At 43.0% G+C, this 26,920-nt stretch overlaps 1 protein-coding gene across 11 annotated transcripts in view; it reads right to left on the bottom strand.

The window, feature by feature from the left end:
- Positions 1-26,920, bottom strand: part of UNC80 (unc-80 homolog, NALCN channel complex subunit) — a 135,008-nt gene that overhangs the window by 27,165 nt on the left and 80,923 nt on the right. For 9 of the 11 annotated variants that reach the window (XM_038143434.1, XM_038143438.1, XM_038143442.1 and 6 more), the window contains 21 exons: positions 26,596-26,777; positions 26,088-26,219; positions 25,377-25,563; positions 24,226-24,357; positions 23,576-23,719; positions 22,157-22,257; positions 20,548-20,634; positions 19,604-19,787; positions 18,852-18,946; positions 17,885-17,974; positions 17,425-17,526; positions 15,886-16,066; positions 14,299-14,567; positions 10,923-11,057; positions 10,120-10,258; positions 8,397-8,493; positions 7,714-7,884; positions 7,421-7,513; positions 5,351-5,386; positions 4,817-5,035; positions 1,637-1,837 (listed from right to left, as the gene is read on the bottom strand). In XM_038143434.1, the coding sequence (XP_037999362.1) occupies positions 1,637-1,837; positions 4,817-5,035; positions 5,351-5,386; positions 7,421-7,513; positions 7,714-7,884; positions 8,397-8,493; positions 10,120-10,258; positions 10,923-11,057; positions 14,299-14,567; positions 15,886-16,066; positions 17,425-17,526; positions 17,885-17,974; positions 18,852-18,946; positions 19,604-19,787; positions 20,548-20,634; positions 22,157-22,257; positions 23,576-23,719; positions 24,226-24,357; positions 25,377-25,563; positions 26,088-26,219; positions 26,596-26,777 (2,977 nt within the window). The remainder of the gene's footprint in view (positions 1-1,636; positions 1,838-4,816; positions 5,036-5,350; positions 5,387-7,420; positions 7,514-7,713; positions 7,885-8,396; positions 8,494-10,119; positions 10,259-10,922; positions 11,058-14,298; positions 14,568-15,885; positions 16,067-17,424; positions 17,527-17,884; positions 17,975-18,851; positions 18,947-19,603; positions 19,788-20,547; positions 20,635-22,156; positions 22,258-23,575; positions 23,720-24,225; positions 24,358-25,376; positions 25,564-26,087; positions 26,220-26,595; positions 26,778-26,920) is intronic. The other 2 variants (XM_038143435.1, XM_038143441.1) reach the window with 1 other exon arrangement.

The following is a 26,920-nucleotide window of genomic DNA, read 5'->3' as shown; positions in this document are numbered from 1 at the left end:
TTATGCCAGATGCTGAAAGGATTTCCCTTCCTAACGTAAGCAGACAGAGCATAGGTAACATCAAAGTGGTTCACACCTTTCATCTCAGGGCCTGACTCTCTGCAGTCATTGTAGTTCACAAGCCAGCATCTGCACTGGGACAGAAAGACAAAAGGCTGGCACAGCTTGCTAGCTCAAGCCTTAAACAATACCCCAGTCAAGCTTTTCAGGTGACTTCTCAGAGCCACATGGGGAATCAAGTGTTTGCTATGCACTTGTTGGTCCTCTCCAGACCAACATAAATCCCACCTTTGGGCATCCACTGAAACTAAACGCCCAGAATAGTGGTTTGTTCTTGTTCTTACACACCCAGTGATTCCAGCAGGCACTGGGTTTGGAGTGGGATGCCCACAGGAGGCAGTGTGTAAGATTCTGCTCATGAGTACCTCAAGGGATGGCTCCTGGGCTCTTGCACCCAGACCCATCCCAAAGAGACTGCTTGACTCAGTGATGCTCCAATCTGGTTGCTGCATTTGGTCCAGTGGCTTTGCTGTCCTTTTGTGGACAAAAGAGTAATTTAAGCCAAGCCTAGGTACAGGCATAGAGAGAGAGAATATGAAAGGAATTTTAATTTAGGGATGTTCATTCAGCTTACATGAGGAAGAAAGATCTTCAGGAACAGAAACCCCGACCTGCCTTTGAGGCAGAAGAAAGTATGAGTGGGGAAAGAAGGAATGAATGAGAAACAGGCAAGACATGGCAAAGAATCAAACCAACAGGAGAGAGAAGCACCAAAATGTCTGCCTCTGAATTCCCTAGAAGGGTGGATTTTTTTGAAGCAGGTTAGCCAAAGAAAAGGATAGTGATGCCAGAAAGAAGATATCACCTCCCTATTATTGTTCCATCTTTGATTCCCACTGGGACATAATTCTGATGTTCTCTAACATGATTTGGCTTCTCAGCTGAGACTGCCAATGAAGTGCCATTCAAGCAGTTGAGGACATATGCCCATGAGGGTGACCAAGACCAATGCCTCTTTTCACACAGATCACTGGAAAATTCACAGGTCTGAGTGATTTTATACCACCCAGGCTGGATTTGTACCACTGCCTCCAAACAGGGATGCTCCACAGTCAATATTTCTTGAAGTTGCCAAAGGCTGTATGTACCATAATGCCGCTGTGTGATCACCAGGCTTCCACTAGGCATGGACCTGGAGCAGCTGATGCAGTTCTTTGCCTTTTACTAGGGAGCAATCAGAATCTACTGCATAGCTCCTGACTATTTTTGTCTTTACAGAGGACACAACAGTATTGCCATGCTAGAAATACTCTTACTACAGCCTAACTCCCCATTAAAAAACTCACAGCAGCAGTTAATTAAAAGGGCAATGAGATGGGGAAAAAATCTGAAGACTTCTTTTCGGGAAAGAAAAATGGCGTTTCTGGGAGTTCTCTCTTTAGTTCTTAACAACCACGCTGCTACCAGAAGACACCACAAAAACATCAACATAAGCACACTTACAGAGATAAAACACCTGTCATTTTCTGGTATGTTGTAAAGGCTCACTGCAACATGACAGTAGATGACGTACCCACACTTCAAGGCTTGCAACATCAGAAACGGACCTCAGAGGGTTTCCAGACTACCTGCTCACCTCAGAGTAGGCATCTTGTGAATTTTATTGAACATACGATCCAGCCTCTTTAGGATGAGGATCAGGGCAGGTCTCACCGCCTCAGCTGTCCAGTCAGTGATGGGCAGCATCTCCATGATGTAGCGCCGGAGCCCGCGGCTCTCCATGGTCTGCGTGTCGTAGGGAGCCAGCTTCAGCAGGGAGTGGGCGATTTCTGCCAGTCTGAAACCACGGGGCATGGGGACAAAAGTAAATACAACCTGCATTGCTGTGTCCATTCTTTTGCTTCTTTTCTGCCAAGGTCGGGATTCAATAGCAAGATGGTATTTCTCGTTGGGACTCCGATGTTTACTTGTTCTTATCTATGTTACAGTCTTAAAAGCCATGAGTTCTACAGCACTTCCCTCTAACAAAGTAAAAATGGAGCCCCATCTCTTTCTCTACAAGGCCATTTAAGGACAAACTGTCCAATTAAGAAAAGACACCTAAATTATTTTTACTTTTAACCCAATAACCAACCACCCACGCCTGCAATGCGGACTTTTTTATCCAGTTACACAAAACCACCCAAACCCATGGAGAAGAAGGTAAAGAAGAAGGGCCAGCCTTCACCCTAAAACCTCCATCTTGCTTTATATATATTACTATATTCTAAAACCTTAAACTCTAAGTTTTCTACCATGTGATGTTACACACTTCTGTTCAAACTCCACACCCACAATCCCGGTTCTGTCATTCAATTTTGGAAGCCTTCTCCACGGCCTCAGGTCAAACGCAGTGTTCTTTTGGGGGTTGGTATCTGTCAGCACAGAAAGTCTAAAATTCTCAGCATCCAGGCTTCCAACATTTCTAGGCATGTGCCAATGAACTAGCATATAAGTATTCGTGAGGCTAGTGAAAAGAAAATGGTGCAAAAGTCAAATGTGCTGCTATTTAAACTCTTAGATCTGATACCACAGTTCTGGTCTGTTAAGACTGTTTTGATGGAATCACTGTTTATATTTAAGAACACATGAATGGTCTAAATATTACTTTTACATTGACATTAAATGCACCAAGGGAACAGCAGGAATCACAGATTTGGGTAGCTAAAACCAAAGTACCTATGCTGGCAGTAAGACTACAACATTGCAAATGCCTGTGAAACACAGACTCAGCATCACCTGTTTGTCAGTTAATGAGTGATTTGGTTTTGTTCTGTGCTCGTTTTGCAGCATTGCCACTTTAGGAAGTATCACTGTGTGATTTTCAGGTGTTAAGTTTTAAAAATAAAGTGTCCATAGGTTTACACAGCATGTCCTTTGTAGGATTGCTCCCTGCAGTTTTTATTTGTTTCTCCTAACACCTCTACAGATTGTGTTGCTGTTTCTTTTCCCACTATCCCAGATGGCCTTGCCAATGGCATTTTTTGTATTGACTATGAAATATCATGGCAGCATTTGACTTAACACTTGCAGTTTGACGAAAATCTACTGAAATACTTGGATATTTATGGTAAGCAAAGACCAGAAATAAACCATGAAACATAACAGACTTTGTATTGGATGATTACAGTACAATCCATATTGTGGGGACTTTTTCTGAAATGCATCCAACTAATGGAACATATTTCTATTCTCTTTATAATCTGCCTAGTAATATCAAGGGCAACAAGATCCTCAGATTAACCAAAAGTGATATAAAATTGGAGTTCTATCCAGTATTTCTTTATTATTCCTTTTTTTAAACTGCTTTGTCCTACTATGAAGTAGGTCTGCTTTCTAAAGTGCTATGAAATTTAAATTATCATAATTAAGCTTCTTGCCAGCAATACAATACCAGTTCCATACAATGATATACATAAAAACTTACATAAAAACTTCCTTATGCATAATAAAGTGTGAGATCCATTTCATCCAACTTGAAACATCAAACTCAATTAATCTGCTAGCTCCTTCCTAGCAGAAACAAGTAATCTGGGAAATTTTTATCTTCCTGAAATACTGGGATAAACAGCTGGATGCACATCTTCCTTTCCATTGAGTGCAAAATGATCTTCATGACTTTTGCAGACTAAATATTTGAATTTTAAATGGCTAAAACTGGGTGAGATGAATGCTGTCTGAAGTGACCAGCACATTATCCTGTTTTCTGAAGCCTCTGAAATGGCACCTGCCAGCCTGTCAAGACCATGAGTGTCACATCACATTCTGATCAATCTGATCTCCATGTAGAGCTGTGTTTGTCTTACAGTGGTTCAATCCTGTCAGTCATGTCACTGATACTTGTGAATTTATGTAATGATTGAGATATGTTGCTTTTATTTAGAGATATCTCTGATTAAGCATTTTAGGTCACAACCCTGACAAAGCAGCTATTTCTATCACTTTCCAGGAGACTTAAAGGAATCAGAGCACAACTCATTATCTGCTGTAAATCAGTGTCAGCTTTACTGCTGTAAGCTCTAACCATGAGAGACCTCCTCTCTTGAAAAGAGAGCAGTATTTGCCAGCTGCTAGTGTAAATGAAAAACTGACAAAATAATCACATCTATTCCCTCTTGTCCCAGTTATTGCTTCTCAGTAGCAGTTTATGTTGTGTTTACCATGAACAGGAAACTCAGGAGAATCAGGCCCAAAGTGCTAGGAGGCCCTACCCCCAACTTCTTCCAGGTCAGCATCATGTGAAACCATCTGCAGGGAGCATCCAGCCTGTGAGCTGGACTCAGTGCAGCATTTCAGGAAAAGACCTGTGCATCTGCTGCATCACATGCTGAGGTGCTGGGCCTGTAAATGCCCTCTGTCCCACCCTTCCCTGTATTTCAGGCACTTAGAAAGTGGCTGTTCTGCCTTTCTTGCTTGTGAGCTGCTGGCTCTGATGCACAGTGCCACTGGAGAGGATAAAGGTTGTATTCAACCTGGTAGGCAACTTCCCCAGCCCTTGCCCTGCAGAGACAGGTTTATCTTGTCCTGATACATCAGAGGGAGCTGTTTCAGATGGGGGTCAGAATGAGACCAGAGGAAAGCTTAAGAAACCTTCTTTATGCACAAGCAGCATCAGTACAATCTAAGGAACAACCAAAACAGCTTCTGCATGTTTCAGACAAAAACATGCAACTACACAACCAAAAAGCGATTCCATCTGCTATTATGAGAAAGAAAGAGCTAAAAGAAAGGAATCCCCCTGAAATGAACAAGTAAAAGCAGAATGCCTGTGGAATACCTCATGTGGGACTTCACATCCAGCAGCTCCAGAGAAGTCACTCGGGGCTCACCAGCCAGGTTCTGCAAAATCTTCAGCCTCGGACCACAGTGCTTGTAAAACTCTGTGCAGATGTTCAGCAACGACTCCCGTGGTCTCCTGAACTCCTCTCTGGCAATTCTTTCATCCAGCTCCTCTCGGGGAAGACCCTGGCCCTCCTCCATTAAGTGAAGGTTCTCCCTGGAGGATACAAAGTAAGACACAGTAGAGGGTGTTATGTGCTGTGGATCATCAGGGATAGATTACAACAATCTCTTCATCTTCTTTTTGCAACAGCTGCTTTCCTCTGCAACTGAAAGAAAGGTAGTTGCATCTGCAATTGAGAAACAAAAAAAAGGGAAGTTATACTCTTCCAAGTCTTGCTAAAAATGTAAATATTTTCTATATGAAGTATCCTTTGATACGTTGCCTGACAAAAGGCTGCCTGTCACAGCAACCGTGTGTGGGAACGATTCATCACACATCAGGGGAGACTGGGATCAAATTTTACTGTACCTGATAAAGTGCAGTTTGGCTCCCTGTTCTGGGTACCTGGGAAAACAGAAACAGTGAGGTTGCAAACAGCAACTTAGTAGTGCCTAAACTTGCACTAAAATAAAGCGACACTGTGCTAGCCCAGAGGTTCATGCACCATGGTCAGGATGGTATCTTGTGTCACTGGAACAATGCCTACACTGACCACACTGAATTGCCCTTATCTCCCAACTTCCATCCAAAAAAACATATTCCTAGAATTGTTTGCCTTATTCTGAAAGGAAAAATTCAGGCTTAAAAACCATAGCTCTCTTTCAAGTGATTTCTCTTACTGATTTTCACCCCAGTGCTCAGTCTCTTTCACAAAACCAGAGCTCACCAAATGAAAAGAATACATCAGAGTGGGTTGTTTGGTGGGGTTTTATTGTTGTTGTGGTTGTTTTATTGGGTTTTTTTTATTTTGTTTTATTGTCATTTTGTCATGTTACCTCTTTTTGAGCAAGCATTAATAGACCCTGCACCACTTGGCTACCATGTCCAAGGCTTGAACAGTAATCATTCTAACATTGTGAGGCTCCTGCTGTTGCTAGCAGATGTCTGTTGCAGTGATAACACAGCAGAAGAAACAAGTGCAGGAAATCTGGAGCAGTGCAAAAATATTTTGGATCAGAGTTTGAATGTCTGATAACGAGAAAAATCTGGAAATGTAAGTCAAGATGCCTGAGTCACACTGCACTGGGAATGTCTACATTGTCTGTCAGCAGGTACATATTAGCTGCTCTCCAAAATCAGCAGAGAGATAATAAAGTGCTACTTTCCATTACACCTTATTCTCCTTCGACTGAGCAATCTTGCAAATTAAATAAATGGCATATGTGCACTTCAGACTTCAGCAGGTCAGGTTTATCTGCTGATTTGTCATGTCTGGAGTTTATCTGCTTCTCAGATCAGGGATTGAAAGTCAGAGCCATGTTTTAACCACGACTGAATAGATTTTAAAGAATAACAGATTCATGCCAGGAGTAACCAACCAAGATGTGTACATATGTATAAACTGACATAATCACCCTTGGATGATCCACGCAGAAATTGATTTCTAAATCCCTTGAATAAAAAAAAAAAAAAAGAAAAAAGATAGGTAATAACTTGGAAAACTCCAGAAAAACAGCTACTCCAGCTTTTGCTAGGCTACAATTCCCCTTCCAGGTCAGCACAAACCAGGGCTGCCTGCTGAAAAAAAAAAAAATTCACAGTCCCAAATGCTTGTGGGTGGATTAAGCCCTTCCTCTATGACCAAGTAAATTGTCAGTGGCCTTGTTTAATTTGCAGCAGCCCAACTGGAATGGCCACTACAGCCAAGGAGCAGAATTACAGTTCACTGGTGCCATGTCCTCCTTTGTTTCCTTCTTCTGTGAGAAAGTCCTTTGATGTGTTGTTGGGGTTTGGGGTTTTTTAAGAAGGACAAGAATGTTTCCAGGCATTCTTTTGACTTCTCTCAAGCTGTCACTTACCCTTCCTGTGCTATCTGTGACTGCAAAAAACCCCAGACCAATGAGAAGAGACCACAGGGAATGTACAAGGAAATGGGAAAGGGAACAAAAGAAAACTAGAGGGGATGCCAGTGTCTGAGAGCCTCAACTGGTAGGCAGTTTGAGTTTGTACAGGTGTTCAGCCCCTTAGAACAAGGCCAGAAGGATCTGACCCTTCTGCTGGCCAAGCATGCTCTGCCCACTGGCCACTTTGCCACTGGGCTCAGCAGGAAGCAAAGCAGTGAATGAGAGAGCTTCAGCAATATATTCCTAGAGGGCAGAAAGGGGAATGAATCATTTAGGATGTGTGTCCTCCATTTTGATACTCTGGTCTTCTGTTGTTTTAAACTAGAAATCCTAGTCTTGGGTATTTTGGTTACAATCAGAAATGCAGTCGTGGGAAATGTGCTTTTTGGATATGACTATTTTCTCCCACAGTACCCAGAGCACTCGCTCAAGCTGTCTGAGGCCAAGCACTCTGAGCAATGAGATATTACCTTACTAAAAAAACCAAACCAACCAAACAAAACTGTTTCAGAAAATGAAAAAAGAAAAGCCCTACCTGGTGTTCACACCTGCTGACATGGTGTGGTTTGCTGTCGTGGTCCCTTTATGGCCTTGGTCACATCGACTCATCTGTGGGGCTGTCATAGGTCTGCAAAGAGAAGGTGAACAGCACACTACACATTAAATCTAACAAGCACACAGAAATCCTCCTTTTGCTCTGAGAGCCTGCACTAATTTTACCAAGTCTGAAAAACTCAAGCTAAGCTGTGTCTTGTGGCCTCCTGGGCATTCCCTGTCCCTGCACAGACAACCGAATGCAGGCTCAGCCCCTTGGCCCACGTGTGTTACCTGGTGAGAACTTCTACACTGTACAGGAGAGCCTGCAAGGAGGTGGCAAGGGCACCCATGGAAGCAATCTCCTCACGAGCTGCTGTCCCCGTGTCCACTTGAGAGGTTTGTCTCTTCAGCTTCTGCAAGTAACAGGGAACCAGGGCTTCCAGGACCATCAGCATCTGGAGGCTGGAAAAATAACAATTCTTGGTTTGTTTTGTTTTGTCATTCCTGAACTCACATTAGGTAGAGGCTTAGGTTTCTATCTGAAGACCCTGGATCTGTAACTAGGCAATGAATTCATTGCTTCTCACTAGAAGTCTTGAGCCAAAGAAACAACTGGATTAGGAAATTCAGGGGGAAACTAGATGATGCATGAAACAATAATAATAATGATAATAGCAATAATAATAAAACCCTGGGCTTTCAGGTATCTTCCAAATATGTCATCCATTTGCTAACAAGCATTTTCCCTTCCAAAGACTCTTTTCTTCCCAGATTCCCTCTTGCAAACTAACAGATGTACTTTGGAGCTGGTGTTACCCCTAGGAAGGGGTAACAGGCAGAGGCTTGGCCTCAGAGAAGCCCCACACTTGGAATTCTTTATGCTCTGCCTCCAATTGCCAGCCTTGCTTTCACATACCATATGCAGCTTTTATGCCTTTTCTGAGTGTGCACAAATCAAGACCACAGATTTTTACCTTCTGAATGACTCAGGAGCATAAGCCACCACTGTCACACACAGCTTGATGGCTTCACTGATGGAGAAGGTCAAATCTTCATTCCCATAGCAGAAGTCTGAGAGGGTAAAGCAATATGAGGAGACTATCACACAGTCATATTAGGTATGAAAGGAGCTAACAAATTTCCTTTTCCCCCCTCTCCTATTGCTTGCTTTTCATGTTAACAGTGCCCAATAAGCTTTTGGACAGATAAAAATCTTTCTCTGTTAAAGAAACAAATGCTGCACTCCTACTTGAACCCTACTGCCCAAGAACTCAGTAGGTGCAACAGCTCTGAGCAGGGCACCTGCAGCTGAGCAAAATACCTACAGAGTCCTGTTTCAAACATCACCCGTGTAAAGCTAAGTCCTAAGCTCATATATGGCAAGGACACATGTCAAATTAATGGTAATTTGTATGCTCCTGGTGCTTTTTCTTAGATGTTCCAACCACACAAAAAGTGATGCTGATGCACCACTGATGGCAGAAGACAGTTTTACTTCTCAAAAATCCAGCCCCTTTTACATTCATAGCCACATGGGTGCCAGCACAGAAGTGACTCTGTTTTGCTAGTGATTTCAGAAAATGATTTCAAAAGCATTTAAGTCACGTACTACAAATATCGCTTTGGGCTTAGTTAGTTCTGGGCATTAAGAAACCAGAAAGAATAGTATTTGTACTAGAATAATATTTTTAGTAGAATTATAGTCCTGTTTTCAGAAGTGACTTTGTTATGCAGGAGCCCAAGTCAAAGTTAAGGTCCTAAAACATGTAAATCATAATTCTGATCTTCACATGGAAGATACCAGACACACAACATACTTACCTACAGTCTCATCATCAACTCATACTTGAGAATTTCTAGAGATGTTTTTAACAGCTCTCCACAGAAACCTCCAAGATTTTATACAAATGTTTGGTACAATCCACAAAGGGGAAGAAATATCTTGTTTCTGTACCACTTCATATTAAAACTTTCTATATAATTGTGCAGTGGGATCATAAAATCCCACTTTATTACAAAGCTTTAGGGCCAGACAGGCTTCACAGTGCATCAAGAGAACTAATATTTAAGAGAAGTGCAAATTTGGACAACAAGTTGAAGATCCTTATAAAAATCAGCAAAAATCACAAAGCAGCCAAATTCTTAAATGCAGCATTGCATGGGTAACTATCAAGAGACAGAATGTCCTGGATACACCATACAGCCTTATATATATTCTGCTTTATGATATATCAACACCCTCCCCAGGAGGGTGAATTGTATCCATCATCGGAATTGTATCCATCATCATCCACTGGTCCCAGTCTGCCCACAGGAGAGGATGCTTTTGTTTCCTGCCCATGTGGAGCAGAGCAGAGGATGACACTGATCCTGTCAGCACAATACAGTTTATCAGGCATCTTCATTCTTCACTCACACGTGCTCAAATTCAAAATGCCAGAGGCTAGTCTCAGACTAGAAGGCTTTAAGCAGGAAAAGTAGCTTTGCAATAAAATTAATTAATAATTCCCCTTCTGCAGAAAATATCAAAAAGGTGATGGTAATAAAGCCAGTTTTAAAAGCCCCATGAGGCACAGGAGACAGACAGGACATTCCTAAGGAAGATAAGGGCTCTGAAGAAATCATGCTGCATCAAATGTCTGTTGAACCAATAAACAATAAACCAGAATTAGTGAATAAAGGGTGCTTTACTATTACCTAATGACTTGAGAGGCTTTTCTGCTTTCACCAGCTCTAAGATGTCCAAAATGTCTGGAGTATCTCCCTCCAAAGACTGCAGCAGGTCAAACAGGCACTGAGCTGACACTCCTTTGCTGGATCCATTGTTTGTAGCATCCTGCTCCAACAAGAGACATTCATGTCATCCCAGGAATGTTTATCTGGAGGTGTGGACAACTTTTGTTTTCAACAAAGGGTCCACATGGAGTTCAAGAGCTCATGCTTTCAACCAGTGAGCCTTGCCTGACTCAACAGACTGATGCTACAGTGGGATCAGGACCTGAAAACTGCACACAGATCTTTGCTGCCCTGTGCAGGACAAAGATGGGTGTGCTGACAGGGCCCCACTTCAGATTAAGATCCCATCACCATGCCTAAAATGTTAGAATATCATTAATGAATATTTCAAAACATGACTAATCTAGTCTGAGACTTCACAGGTACTAAAACTTGGTATTAAGCTTTTAATTCCTATTGCTGGATTCTAAGAAAGGATTTTCATTTAAAGAGTTATAAGCCATTGTAACTCTGTAAATAGCCATGTAAGTCCTTTTATAATATATTTATACACAGACATTTAAAGTGAGACCACATTTACTGGCCTGGACACCAACAGCCTGCCATCTCAGTGCCCTGCTCCATCAAGTGATGCACAGAAGTGTGCAGAAATAAGTGGTGACCTGGTTCTGCGCAGTACCGAGTGCTCTCTGCCTGTGACCTCTGATGGGGGGTGGCTGCACTCCCAGGCTTCCCCCCGAGACAGGAGGATGGCTCTGACTCACAGGGAACTCCAGGAGAGGGGCCACGCTGGCAAAGAGCTGCAGGATGAAGGGCTTGCGGTGCAGGACGTAGAACTGGCGGCACGCGAACTCGATGGCCTGGCGCAGCTGCGGGTTGCTCTCGTAGTCAGAGTACACCTGGGGACGTGGAAAAGGACATGGAGGCTCTGCTCCAACTCTTCACCTCCTGAGCCCAGATTCAATCAATTACATCCTGATGGGTTTGTCTAACACACTGTTAAAGATGGACACTGGACCACCCCTCCCTGGCAATGCATTTCACGGCATCTTAGATTACAAGGTGTGGCTGCGGCTGTGCATTCTATCGCCATGTGTCAGAGGTGGGGCAGTTCTCTCTGTTCATGGGGCAGTTTTCTTTATCTCTTCCACAACCAATCCTTCCTCCAGGAGATCTCTTCTGTTCATGGCCAGTGAGTGTCCCTGCAGGGCTGATAAAATTCCATCATCCCATGGGGAGATGCTCTGCCCAGGGCAGGAGCCAAGCATTCCTGCCTGGACAAATCTGACCCTGGGAACACCACAGCAGCCTTTGCCCAGTGCATTTCCAGAGCAGCAGCTTTCTTCTCCACTGCATTCCCAGAGGAAGACCAGGCCCATCTCCAGCAGCCCTGGAGCTTCAGAGGAAAACTCCCCCCTTCTCCAGGATCCCTGCTCCAGCAGAACCACAGCTGGCTCTGCAGGAGGGCTGCAGCCACCATGGAATGGCACTGCTGCCAGCACCCTGACCCACAGGAGGTCAGCTCCTATTCTGACTTTGGCAGTGTTGTTTTGTATCACTGCATTGTTTATTTTATTTTTATTTTCTTCCCTAATAAAGAGCTGTTATTCCTGCTCCCATATCTTTGCCTGAGAGAACCTGAATTCCAAATTTATAATAATTTGGAGGGAGGGAGTTCACATTTTCCATTCCAAGGGAGGCTCCTGCAGACACCTGTCTTTTCAAACCAAGACACATGGACAAAATATCCTTAGGAAAAAGTTTGCTTTTCATGCTTGAACATTCCTCTCATTATTAGTCCAATATTTTTTGTCCTACATATTGAGGTTGATTCCTTCCCTCTCCTTCCTAGTAGCACTTTACTTGTTAGAAGCTAGTTAGTGCTTTCTTTCTGAATCTTCCTATTTTTCAGTTGATCAAATCTTCCAGTCCTTTCTCACAAGACATGTTTTCTACATGAAAATCCCTGTTTTCCTGCAGTCTCTTGGGTTAAGTGATGGTTTCTCTGAGCTGGACAGAGCCAGTACTTCCAGTGAGGATCGCTGATGATGAAAGCAGAATTATTCCATGTTTTTCACAAGATACAAATCTGTGTAGTCACCCCAGATTGGCATTTGAGATATTTTTCTCTTCTATCCTTCAGCAGAAGGGTGCTGTTGATTGATGTCTGGCTTCAGATCTAGAATTCCAACATTCTGTCCAACAGAGGTGCCACTAAATCAGTCACTTTCCTTCCCATATTCTCTGGCTGATGATGCAAAAGTAGTCTAACCTAAGTTTGGGTTTTCTCTTGTTTTTCAGACTACATCTCTAGTTTCTCATGATAATTTGTACTCCTACTCTGTCCTCCAACACAGTGATAGTGCCACCCACTTTTAAAATATTTTAAGTTTTTTAGAGTGGCATTTCTTTCAGGGCTGGCCATTGAACCATGCAGAGAATATGTTGCCAATTTGTGGGATTTGTTTCTCAGTTATGTAAACACTATGAATTCCCAGGAACAACTTCTCCGTGTGAGACCTCTGCAGAGACTTCTCAGTGCCCTGGTAGGCTGAGGAAATTAGCATAGCTTTCATCCAACCAGAACCCTCTAGCATGGGGATGAGGCCCATCAATTACCACAATATCTCATTTGCCTTAGAATAGGGAAATAATTAGCTGTATATGCATTTTACCAAGGAAAGTGGAAAAACCTGCACCAAAAAGAGCCGTGTGGGGAAATGTGTGTGTATGCATCAGGAACTGAGCTTCAATTAGCAGCTGGATCCAGCCCAGAAGTGATAAAAGAACTGACCACAAACAAACTGAGTGCCTGGCACAGAGAAATTAAAGTCTGCAAAACCAAACAAGCTCAGAAACACTTGCATTTTCTTTTGGGATTGCTTTTTCACCTCCCAGGAGTGGTATTTTAATAATTCAGTCGTTGACAATAATTGAAGGTGAGGATAGGAAAGAATTACAAACTAATTTTTCTCAATATGAAGTGACAATGAAGGGAGAATCATTTGCAGGACTGAATGGTCACTGTTGAGAACTGCAAATTATGTTTTTAGGCTGTTTTATTTCAAATGTCTTATTTCTCATTAATAAACCCATGCACTGCTGACCTGGATCCAATTCATACTTATCTAATCATGTAAGGCAGGATATCAGACTTTCCAGTTATTACAGAGCTTGTTTAGCTAACTAAAGTAACCATTAGGTCTAATTATTGTTCTCTGTTAACTATGTGAAAATGAACATGTAACATGTTTCTTCATTTCTCAATTTGCATTATAAGACTAAATCTCTAGATACTGCCTTTGAGCCCTACAGAAATAATCCTGTCTTTAAAATAACTATTTTTTATATTTTATTTTCAGTAGCTGATTTTTTTTTGGTCAAGAATCAACAGGAAAAGAGGCCCGCTTGTTCATCTTGAAGTGATGAGAAACTCCACCTCTGACACTTCCAATATTTGTCATCACTCACAAGAAAAGACAACATGCAGTTTTTCATAAACATTCTGAGTTATTTTCATACTTAAAAAGTGAACATAATTTAGTTTCAATTAGCAAGTAGTAAATCCAGATATTTCAACTATTTCCCAAACTTCAGCCACCCCTGAAGCAAAAATCATGGAGAGATGCCCAAGGTCTAAAAATTGCCCAGAAATTTCACATTTCTGTGTGGAAATACATTTAGCTCCTGGTGAAAGTGAGTTACAATGGAGAACAGAAAATGTAGTAATTTACTCAAGTAGGAAATAGAAAGCTAATTCGGGCCATCCCACTGCTGCTTTCTTGGGGAATCTAAAAGCTCTCACGAGGACTCAGCAGATTGAAGTTTCCCTGTTGTCAATTCCATCATGGAATCACAGGATGGCTGTAAGGGACTTCAAAGCCCATCCAGTTCCACCCTGTGCCATGGGCAGGGACACCTTCCACTGTCCCAGGTTGCTCCAAGCCCTGTTCAAGCTGACCTTGAACACTGATGGGGATGGGGCAGCCACAGCTTCTTTGGGCAACCTTTGCCAGGGCCTCACCATCCTCACAGGGAAGAACTCACGGGAAGAATTTCCTGCCAAAGTCTGACCTGCAGCTGCTCCCTGTCAGCAGGACACAGCAGCATTCCCTAGGATGGCTCCTGGGCATGGCTCACCTGCAGCATGCTGGGCAGCACCCACTGGTAGCCGCTGAGGGAGAAGAGGTGGTTGAAGTGCACGGCCGTGTTGATGACGGTGGCAGCGTACTGCCTGAGCAGGGCACTGTCCTCAGGGTGCAGGATCAGGGCACCGTTGAACACGTTCAGGAACAGCATGATCTCATCCCCCCATGGGAACTCGCTGGGCATGCCAAGGAACATCTCTTCCAGCAGCTTAATCCACAGGCTTTTCTGAAGGGTATCTAGACCAAAGAGCTCTTTGCCAGCTGCAGGGGAGAAGAGCAATCAACAGCAGTCAGCTCTGTCCACCACAGCCAGCCTCACCTCACTTCAAAGAACCATCCAACCATGACCATTCTTCTGCCTTCTAAAAATTATTTCACCCATCCTGTGTTTCTTGAAGTGCCCACAGGGTTTGAGCAAACCTCGACTGAAAGCATCAATATGAAAATGAAGAAGGATAAATATCACATAGCTCAATAATCTGCTCAATGGACACTATTCCCTTAAAAAGTGGAAGATCTGAGCTTGTGCCTGCATCATCTGCACCACACAGAGGCTGTGCAGATTTATGCTCAGGTTTTCTGTCCCAGGTGTCCCACACATTACAGGAAACTGAGGCAGGGTTACAATAATGCTTCTGAAATCAAGTGCCTTCAGGGCTGGTACAGAACTTGTCAATGCTTACCACAGTGCAACAATGGCCTATTTAACCTATTTGACATCAGGCTGGAAACCCTGCTTTACATCCAGAGCAAAGTTTCTGTGTGAACTGTTTCTTTATCCCTGCTGCAGAATTTTGCTCAGTCTTCCTTGGATGTCGACTGCTTCCTCAAAGCAGATGTAAAAGGACTTTGAGCAATCCTTTTTAGGTAGTCTCATGCATAACTTTAATACTCAATTAAAACTTGTTCTCATTTGGGTCCAAAGCAAGTAGCCTTGCCTGGAGAATTCCAACAGTGAAGCCTTTTCTGCTGCTGTGCCCACAAACCAGCAGCTCTGTCTCAGATTCCCCAGGAAGAGATTTATCAGCTTCCAGAAAATCTGCAAGCCTGTTTGTTTCTAAGGCAAATGAAGCACTCACTGTGATGCCTTAAGGAGCTGGAACAGAGGCTAGACAAAGTTAAGAGGAATAAAGAGTATATTTGGTGAAGTGCCTTCAAAGGCCACACCCTGGTAGTACCAGAGCTACAGTCATGGCTCTGTCCGGATGGCTCCAAGATGGAAGCAAAAGAGGGCTTGGTCAGGAGATCTCAAATTTTTATAAGTTCTGCTCCATTTGCATATTGGAGCTAATTGTCCAATTACAGCTCCAGCCCATGAAGTCCCAGCCTTCTTCTTTTTCTCTCTTCAGTCCACATTGTTTATGCTCTTGGGCCTGAGACCTGGATTGGTTGTCCTTGAGAGGGAATTGTTTTGCCTCCCTACTCTGTGAAGAGAGCTCACCATCCCCTAATATGAAGCCCAGACCCACACACTAAAGCAGCACAGAATCTGAAAAACATAAAAGCTAAAACCTGAGGCATGAACTGAAACCCTCTGTGCCTTGTGCAGCCCTCCAGGAGAGCTGCCAGGGGACCATACCTTGGGGGTCACTGAAGAGCGAGAACTCGGCATCGATGGCGCTTCGGGGGAAGGACGGCAGGCGGAGGAGGTCCTCTTGGAGCATGGACACGTGGGACTGCTTGTGGGCTGGAGGGATCTTCTGTGTCAGTGAGATCAGGAACAGCACCCGCCCCACCTCCTCCAGCTTGCGGGTGAACACCTGGCAGGGAAAAAGAGACAAAGATCTACATCACCCTAATCCAGAAACTTTTAAAACGTCCGTGCACTTCAGCAGGTTCACTTTTATGGCTTGCTCTGATCCAAGGGATGCTGCACTCATGGCTCAGAGGATCATGGTGAAATTCACAGGGCTGGTGCTGCACCTTCTCACCAGAATTTGTGTGCCACTCTTCTCCAGCCCAGGTCTCAAAGGTGGATTGTGCTTGCAAAAATGGTTCTAACAACACTTTCCATTTCAGTCTTCTGGAGGACCCAAAGTGGTTGGGAAACAATTTCCAACTTTGCCATGGGTTTTTCTGTCGATTAATGTAAGCCCCAAGGTGGTCAGAGAAACCAACCCCAAGCTGAAAGCCACGTGTTTGTATTTCCTCTCTTCAGGGCCTTAGACTAGAGTCAACAAGATAACACATCTGGCCATGGAAAGTATTTGTATAATTGCAAAAGAAAAGTAGCCAATAAAACAAAGCAAGTACTTTTCCAAATTTAAAAAGTACTTATTTTGCTGCTCAGTGGGTGTTCCTACAGTGTTGCTTTCTCTGCTGAAGCTGGATGTTTTCCAGCAACATCTTGCAGGACTAGAGAGAGGCTAGGAAATGTGTGATACAATTTTTATCTTAGAAGTATTTTGGGCACTAAGTGCTCTAAATATAAAAATGTGGAAAGCAAAATAAGACCCTGACAAAAATGTGAAGCCCATTTAAATATTTTTGGATCATGTAGAGTGTATTAAACTCATTTATTTGTGGGCACCTCCTAGAACCAGAGTAATTTCTGTTAGAGAAGCAACCAAGTAGATCCCAAGTAATTTCAGATTTTTATTGACTTTCTACTGACAGATGCAGCACATGAAATATTGTCCTATTATGTGCCATACACATATAAGATGGCATTGACTTTATTTTCCATTATTTTAGCTGCTGGTAGCTCTTAAGCAGCTTTATAGCTGCCTTTTATAACCACTTCTGATGGTATTTTCTTACTCTCAGTAAGAACACAACGACAATAGCTGATTTTTGGCTACCAAAACACAACTGTTAATATTAAATGCATAATGCTTAAGCACATTCCTGCACATCTTTTTTTATATTTTCTGCAAAATGATCCACCTAAAGGAAACTGGCTGGACAGAGTTGGGGAGGGAGGAATTCACATCCCACTCTAATCTTCCTTAAAAATGTACAGAATCTATGGCCCCAAGGCAGATTTCACCCTGATTGCTACTTCTCCAGCAAAGCTCTTGATCTGCATACAGCATGGGGGAAAGGCTTTAAAAGAAAAAAAAAAAATATTTTTTCAGGGTTTGTTTCTGGTTAGAGGTATTTGGTGGCAGTGAGTTACCTGTTTCTGAATGAGCTCTTGACCCTTTTCTGGATGCATCTGCACCAGGTTGAGCTGGGGAGAAACCGACCTCCGGAAAGGATAAATATCACGGACATAGGTCTGCCAGGAAAGGAAAAAAGTGTATTTTAAACAAATGCAATCACTATGGCATCACTCAACAGAGTGGAAAAAAGGGCCCTTTAGCACTTTCTGAAGGGCAGGGGCTTTCAGACAGTGTCAGGCATCATGAAAGAGTACAAACAGAAGAGAAATTTTATCTATTCTAAGAAAACTAGACATTCTCGTCTTCTGCCTCTTCCCTCTTCTCTCAAATTCCAATCTTTCACCACACACAGCTAAAGATGTGATGCTCACAGGACAGAACTCCATTTATAGGATGTTTGTTCTCCTTTAGATAACCCTGATGTTTAAAAAGAAGCAAGATGAAACGTCACAGGGGACTTGATCTTTGCCTCACCTTGTTGTAATGAATGAGATTCCAACGTTTATCCATTAAAAAATAATGAGAAGACTGAGTTTCAGGTATGTTAAAAAACTCCAAACACTCCTGAAAAGAAAGAAATCAAAATATCCTGTTACTTTTTAGTTGTTTTGTACAAATACCACAACATGCAAAAGAAGAATATCCATCTAATAATCCATAAAGGTACAAACATGCATGCCCCAATCAGAGCACTCTGTTGTGGCTTTAATTATTTATTTCTTTGGTTAATCATGAAGTACCTGAGTATGTTTGTGATAATCAAGGCACGCTGACCTCACAATCCTGAAGACTGGTGTTACTTATCTTGATATCACACATTTTTATCTGACTGTATGAGCCATATGGGCCTGGGTATTTATCAAGACTTAGTGATGGGTGGTATGCAGAGACACTGAAGTTCTGACCCTTCAAAACACTGAGATGTGATTCCCAGTAAAATCTAACATAGTCAGACAAACTGAAGGCTTTTACGAATCTGTTTTCTATGTGGCTCAATTAAAACCACCCAGGAAATTTTTGGCAGAAAGAGAAGGTGACTGCATAGGTCCTGGATACCAATATATTGTTGTGGCTACTGAACCATCATTTTCACTCTGATCTTGATCAATCTCTCCTCTCTAGTGTAGATAAAACCAAACATTTAAATTATTTGTGTATTTATCAAAATTATGCAGCAAATACCCAATAAGCTGCGGTGTCTCCAAATGTAGTTGCATTTGTGAGGTTTGGGATTTCTGTGAATTCAGAGCATTTCTATTACCCTTAAATGTGGGATCCTGTTTATTGCAACCAAGTTCCCCTCACAGGGACACAGACATGCCTGTGAGCAGAATTTCCCTCCCTGACCCTGGGACAGGATGATCAGGCAGAATGGATTGCTGGCATCCAAGTATGGCAGGTGAATGCAAGCAGTTTGTCCAGCTCAAACACTCACTCCTACCTTCAGCAGAGCCTCAAACTGTGTGTCCTCGTGGACTGGTAGCTGCGTTGGGATATCACACTCATTCTGTCCATGCACAACAAGGGTTTTTGTGCCTAGAGGAAGAGAAGTTGTTGCATTCTCCCTGGCCTCTTTAATTAACTCAATTTCAAGACACTGCCCATGGAGGAAGAGTGGTACTTGAAATTCATTCCTGGACAGGCAGGCTAAGCGAGTCCTGTCTGGAACCATTAAGCAGTGCTAACATATTCTCCCACTTCCCCAGTTTAATGAGAAATTGAGCTGTTCTTAAAGGATGAGCTGACTTTAACAGCAATTGTCAGCTCTGAGGAAGAAATAGATACAAAAGATCAAACATGTTTATTGTTACTATAGGATAAAAAATCAGGGCGACAGTTTATCACTAAAATGTCTCTTATCTGACTCATGATGCCCAGAGTCTGAATGGTAGAGTTTTACAACGATACTCCTCCAGTCTTTCAAAGCCCAACTGGCACAAAGCTCTGGGTTGAAATACTGTTTTAATTCACTTTCTGTCTGCTCCTTTTAGAGCTCTTAAAGTGGTTTTCTGAATCTCAAGGAATCAGCAGTAGAATTTACTGACTGAATACTTAAACGGAAGGAAAACTGCCTTAAAATATGCAGCCATTTGTAACAGTTTTTTTTCTGATCCAGTTCTGATTTATCTTATTTTTGGTAAAGTAGGCCATAAACTTTGAAGTGAAGGAGATTTAAAGACTTATTTCTTATACCTGGCATTGAGGCAGTCACCAGCAGCTTCACTTCACACTGTTCCTTCTTCATGGTCTGTTTGAGATCCTTGAAGAAGAGTCCTTCAACATAACCCACCACTTCCCAAAGGAAGGTGAGAGTGGCAGAAATGGCATCCATGCCCCATTCACATGGAGTCCGTACAAAATACATGATCAATCCTACCTGCAGGTAATAAGTAAGAGGAGTATCAGGTTGTGCACTTTGCAGAGTGTTGTATAACAGAACACAGAATATTCTGTAACACAGAATAACAGTATTGTTCTACCTTTCTTCATTCAGAGGGATAAACTTAGTAAACTTTCATCCTGAAATTTTATATGTATTAAAGAACAATCTGCCTGTGATATTCTTCCTTTTTTTCTAGAGATCATGAGGACTGGGGGCAAAAAGTACTTTTGCCTTAAGCACCACTGCAGATGAGGAGAAGGGAGAATGTCTGGAGTTAGAGATTTCCTATTCTTTATGCTCTGAAGTGCTGCCATGTAAACAACTCAAACTACAGAAGGCTCCCTGGAGAAGAACACACCTTGTCTGCTTCACCTCCTAACTACATTTGTCCACAGTCCTGAAAGAAGCTGCTAGATCTGCTCCAAGAGGACTGTCTATCAGCAAAGCACTTTCTGAACTCAAATTAAGTAAAATAATTAAAGGTTTCTGGTGCTGGGACCCTTCTAATTGTCTTCAATTCACTGGCTGAGGTTCAGTTCAGAAATCCATGACAGGTTGCTTAGGGGTTAAATGAAAACATAAAGGTTCCTTTTCCTCTCCCCAGAAGGCCAGAAAGGCTCATGGAAGCCTGGTGGCTTGCACCCACAATCAGGAGCAAGTATGAGCTATATAAGAAAGAACTGAGTGCATTTATTGCACACATGAAGGCAGAGGAGAGATTCTGGGCTGCACAGTGGGCCCACAAGCTACTCACCAAGTAGTTAAAGAGGATATGAGATGTCTGGGCAGGAAAGTCTCCAATATTCAACAAAAGTTTCCTTAGCATATACATCAGCTCGTCCTGGAGGAAAAGCAAAAGTTTTTTCTTCCCACCAAAAAGTGAAGAACAGATTTCTCCCTTTTATCCCTTCTTGCTTTGTTTGTCCCCATTTTTCACAGTCCCTTTTTCAGCTTTGTCTCTCAGCACAAGAAGTAAAACTATGCACCTGTTACTGCTCCCACATATTGCAAAATAAGGCCCAGGGCACTGCACTCAGACCAGTGTCTTTCCCATTTTTCCTCAGAGAGGCCAGTACCTCCTGTTGCAATTTGTGCTGACTGTAACACTACTGATTGTGCACACTGCTGTCCCTGTGGTTATCCTAGATGACCTGTGAAATCTAGCTCATCTCACCTCAACAGCTGTGGCTGTGGGGTGGGAGGAGTGGGCAGAAGCTATCTTCCCTTCTTTTGGAGACTGCCTGCCTTAAATGTAGACTAAGGTATTCCTTATGGTGTGAAGGGATTATAGAAGGGACAGAACCTCATTCATTGTCAGCTGAAGAGAGACAGATGGTACCACAAATGTCTTCTATGGCCCTTATCCTCCAACCCCCAACAGCAGATTTGAGCCAGTGTTGTAGGCATGGATATGCACAGGACAATCCATGCACCTGTGATACACCTGTAGGGAAATACCCCTGTTTTCTGTGTTCTGTACTTGTGGTCATATGAAGGGATGGTGAAACAACAGCTTGCAATGGCTCAGAGGCCTCTGAGGCTGGACAGATGACAGCTTTCTTCTCAAAGGTACTGTACAAACAACCTCTCTGACCAGAGATGGTGAGGATGCTCCATCCCTGGAAGTGTTTAAGGGGAGACTCAGAGGAGGTTTGAGCAGCCTGGTGCAGTAAAAGGTATCCCTGCCAGCTGTGGAGGGCTGGGAGTATGTAATACTTAAGTTGCTTCCAACCCAAACAATTCTGTGGAACAGACACAACCTTCTAACCTTAAATGAAAGCTTTGTGGTGATGGCTGAGAAGTCTCAGGAATAGTAAGTCTACCAACACCTGCTTGCTCAAGGAACAAAAGGACAGCCTTTCTTGACACTTCTCAGGTTTAACATTCATTTTAGAGTCAGTTCTTAGTGGCTTGTAAGCTGAGGCCAGTGATACAACTGATAACATCCACCAAATATGCAGCTGAGAAAGTGATATGGAGAGTCTCCCTGCCTTCCACACGGTCAGAACCAGCATGCTTTTCTTCCATAAATCTTGGAAGCAGTCTAATGAGCCACAGAGACACAATGCCACCCCATCTTTCAGAGAACCTGGAACAGAGTGTCATGAGTGAAGGCAACACTGCCTATGCCATGTTCACTAAACAGCTGCTAAAAGCTTGGCTTGGAGCAAAAGCTTTGCTTAGTGGTGATAAATCAGCTGTGTCCTGTTTACACCAGGGGACAAAGACTGAAGCCAAATGATGGCATGCTGCATTATAATAGCAAATGTTCTTTCTCCAGTGATGTCCACAAAGTGCCTCTGCTGGCAGCTGTGCTGCCCTGCTCTGAGTTCTGTCACCTGCAGGGGAGGGGCAGAGGGTACCTGTCGATTGCTGATGGTGAGCTTCTCCAGGAAGTGGCGCAGAACTGTAGAGGGGTCTTCAATCAAGCAGTTCCACAGGACCTGCTGAGCAACAGCACTTACTGTGAGAGAGAAAGGAAACCAGGTCAGAACCATCTCTTGGAAAAGCCATGAACTGCTATACTTAAAAAAGCCTTCCTAGTCTTCTTCCTTCCTCTGACATATTTTATACTGAACACCCAAGACACCATTTGATGCACTGGAATTCCTGGTAACCAGTGCAGTGATCCCAGTAACAATAATCACAGGCCTAATATTTGAACCTTCCCTAACCACTGGTGATATGACAGGAAGCACTTCACAACTGATAAAGAAATAACTGTTTGGATTCATAACTCCAGATGGACAAAATCCAGCAACAGAGATATAAATTCATGGACTTGTTTTGTTCACACACGTAAGTTCAATTTTATGGTGATTCACAGAACGATTAGATCTGGTGTTGGTGAACAGTATTAGATAGCAGGGAATTGTGTTGATGATCAACTCTCTGAAGTGCAATTATTTGCAATTCTCTGAAGGTCAACAACAACATAGAATTATTCTGTATTTTGTTTTCAGTACTCAGCTCCTGATCACAAAATCACACATACATTGCTTAGAGGGCTGGCTACATGCAGATAAAACTGAGTAAAAAATGTAACAGGAAGTTAAATGCACAGCTAGCTGACACGATGAGCGAGAGATGAAGGAAGCAGAACAGCCCACCATGTATTACCACTTTCAAGAAAACAAATACAAGGAAATGTACTATTAATTTACAAAGACATCGTAGACCATGACCAAGATGTTCAGGCTGTGTATAGGTGGCTTTCTTCTTGTCATAGGAATGCAAAAATAAGAGTGGGAATAGATCTCCAGAGGTCTTCAGTCCAAGCTCTGCTTGGAGCAGGGCTGTCACCTACACTAGGTATGGTAACCACGGGTATGACTAGCCAGGGCTTGATAACCCCTCTGCATGGAGAATCAACAGAAATTATGCTCCTGGTGATTAACTTCCTTCATAATTTCTAAACTGAACTTCCCAAGTTGTGAACTCTAAGTCAGTGGTCTTCTAACTCTGTTTCCTTTGAGTCACACCAAACAAGCCCAGCTCCTACAATTCCTCCTCAAAGAACATTTGTGTTAGGCCTCCTACCATCCTTGTATCCTCCCACCAGATTTTATTTTCAGCTTCTCAATATTTCTTTTGAATTAGGGGCTTTTTTAGGATCCTGAAAGGGAAAAATCCTCTCAACCCCAAACACAAATTATGTAGAAAATAAAAAGGAAAAACCCTACAAAGATACATTTCTATTGCAAATCTACATTCAAACAGTTTTGAAACAGGTTCTGCCACCCTTAAGCAACAATCCCTTGAAGTTTAGTGGAGGTCAATACCAGCTACTCCATCCTCCCGGACTTCTCCGTCTTCCATCAAATGGACGATGGGGAGCACTGCTGCACAGATGCACGCTGGAAACACAGCCTGGGGGGGCTGGGGCACGTGATGGTTTGGAGTGTGCTCCGTAGTGTGTTCTTCATCTGGAGCAGTGAGAGGAAGAGGAGTTAGGGAATGCACTGTGCTGCTATCCAGGCAGGTTAAATAAACATTTATGTTAGTGGCTTTACACGCAGAACAAAGCTCAGAACACTCTTCACTGGGCAACCGTGACAGGTTTGCTGCTATCACCAAGTAGAAATGGAGCCTCCAGCCGATTTCTTGATCAAGAATTTTGACTGTAAATAAGGAATTTTTCAATTTACATTTCTTTTCTTGTAGGCAACCCAATTCCTTTTGCTAAAATCTCTTTTTTTTTCCCAGCTAGAGTGCTCCCTGTAGCACTACTCTCCAAGAAGAACATGAGAGGCAAGAGAAAGTATTGTGACAGCAGGGGTGAATAAAATAATGAAGGGCAGTAACTTATTAAAAAGGAGCTCATGCTTGGGAATATATTTGGCAAAAGGGAACACCAGAGCTTTATGGTCAATAGGAAAGCTTCCAGTGAATGAAATCCTAGGAGGGAATACTCCAAAGTGAAGTCACCCACCTTCTGCGCTGACTGCTGAGCGCACTGACCACACAGAGCCACGGCGGAAAGAGTAATTCCTGTGAGAGGTGCTGGAGGTGCAGGATGGGCTCACAGAGAGACGGCGGGAGGCCAGGTTGGCAACTTCTTCTACTGACAAAGAGAATAGGAAATGTCAATCCAGATCCAGCCAGCAGGCTTCAAGGAAGTTTTTGAAGGACAGCAGTTGCAACCCAATCAGAAGGCTGAAAAGTCAAGTCAGGTAACACTTAGAAGACACAATTTAAAAGCTGTAAAGATCAGTCAGATAGGTAATTGGCTCATGCTTTGGGAAACAGCAGAACATTGGTGCACAAGAGTGTTCAGTGCTCTGGTGCATCACATTTTAACAGAGCTGGCTGTATACTTCTTTTCATCCACTCCCTGTTAACCATCACTGTTGCTGGTGCTTAGTTTTTCCTAAGAACTAGGATTTCTGCTCACAGATTTTCCAGAGTATCCTTAGATCTCATCAACTCTCTACTCACCTAATAGTACATACCTCGGAATGCCTTTAATGAAGTCTTTGTGCTCTGTTAGCCTGGGCCAATAAAACTCCTCACCCACAGACTAAGCTTATTGTGACTCGTGTCATGCAACTTTGGCTGTCTCAAACTTTGGTAATGAGCTTGATCTGGTCACCTGGGTTCCCCCAGTATTCACCACAATGGTAGAGAACCCCAGGGGCAATTCAGCATATCCTAAGTTCTATTTTCTTAAGACAGATACAGCCAAAGAGCAATTCCTTCCACCCTTTAATTATTAAAGAGTTAAAGTTAGGAAAGATGGATTTCATTCCTAGTGTTGCATATTCTCTTGTGTTAAATCCTGCAATAAACTGGGAGCTTTGAGATGTTAAATGCTGGCAAGCTCCCTGAAGCTGGGGAAGATGGGGTCAGTGTCTTTATCACCCAGTAAGAACTCAATATATTCAAGGTTTTGTCTCTTTTTTGGTACTAATTTTCAAACACACTTTTTCTCAATGACTTGGAATCTTCAACAAATGGACGTGGTTAGGACCTTTCTAACACTAAAAATCAATTTTCTTGGACATCACTGCCCTAAGCAGTGCTCTGTGTTTGTGGGAAATGCTCTCAGGTTGCTGGAATGCAGTTCCTGGTCCCAGAGCACACCTTCTTCTTCCTGCTCAGAGCTTGGTGTGCAGGATGGCTCGTAGCAGGCCTCCTGAGTGATGGGGATGGCAGTGATGAGACTGGCTTCCCTGCCCAGGCGCTTCTTCTCTTCCTCCTGCTGCAGGTTCTTCAGGATATGCTCCGCTCGCTGATGGGAACGTGACACAGCTCGGGCAGAAAATGACTTCTGTTGGGAGCAAGAGAGAAGAAACACAGCCTGAAGCTGTTAGTTAAGATGCACACGGATTTTCTGACAAAGGCTTCACCTCGGTGACGTTCAGCAGCTCAATTTCTAAATATAAATCAGACTAGTGCCAGCTGAACAGAGATTCACCAGGAGACTTCTTGGAAATAAACCTACAATAAGCTTTGGTGCAAACTCCTCCCAGGAGACACGATATGAACCAGTGCAGACTAAATTGTCTCTCAGGCATTTCTAGTGAAAAAAAATCTTGGGGAGAGAGCAGCTGTGTGCTCCTAAGATCTAAGTCAGTGTCTCTCACAAGGATATGAGGTGCAGTGCAGTACCTCAGTGAACAAACAGAAAAGCTTGATGCCCATGTAGAAAATTCTGTGTCCTACCCTGATTATACTAGATTTTTTTCCCAGCTGGGAAAGACAATCACAGAGGTTAATCCACATCTTTTGGCTTCATTTACCACACACCTCTACAGAGAAGAAGCAGTGCTTACTCCCAGGATGTCTGCTTACCGACTGATCTTCATTTATAGGATCCTGCACACTCCCACTGCACTGAGGGACCCAGGGAGGGTCAAACATTGGCACAGATGGCATCCCCAGCACAGGAGAAGGCAGAGTGAAGTTTATACTTGGAGGAGGAATCTAAACAAAACCATGAAAGTCATTTCGTTACAGCAAACTATTATTGTCAGTATTTTTAATCAAACATGAACACAAGTACCCAAGACATAAATTAACTCTGCCAATTTTCCCACCGCTGTATCTCACTGCACTGTAGCACCATGTATGACACACATCTTCTCTCAAATCTCCTGACTTGAGTCCCTGTTTTAGTCTTCTGTTTTATACAGGACTTTTTCATATCACCTCCCCCACTAGTGAGACTTAAACAATCATTTTTTCCCCTAAACAGAGTTTCAGGAAATTTCATGGCAGTCTGTCATTACACATCTATCCCACAAGGCAAGCTGTAAATATCATCTTTATATCATCATTAAGCTTCATGTGTCTTATCTACCTTGAAGATCTGCTGTGCTCCCTCTTCCATCCTTGGCCACACTTGATATCTGAACCTCCAGAGTGTGTGAAATTTAAGAATGGCATTCAGCCTTTGCACAGTTTCTGGGTGATGGAATTCGGACATCAGCATGTCAGAAACAGCCTCTGGCACTTTCACAGCACACAGCAGGAACATGGCAGCTGCAGGGAGAGAACAGCTGATCACCTGTGTTTCTCCCTAATGTGTTTATTTGGCAAAGAAAATCTGCAGGTGTAAGAATTCACACCAAAAGAAAGCCCATCTCGGCTCCATAAACAGGATTACCAATCGACCAGGCCTAGAG

Source organism: Motacilla alba, chromosome 7 (assembly GCF_015832195.1).
Source record: "Motacilla alba alba isolate MOTALB_02 chromosome 7, Motacilla_alba_V1.0_pri, whole genome shotgun sequence".
Lineage (NCBI taxonomy): Eukaryota > Metazoa > Chordata > Aves > Passeriformes > Motacillidae > Motacilla > Motacilla alba.
The sequence above is the reverse complement of the archived record's forward strand: the minus strand, read 5'-3'. Positions and strand labels throughout refer to the sequence as shown.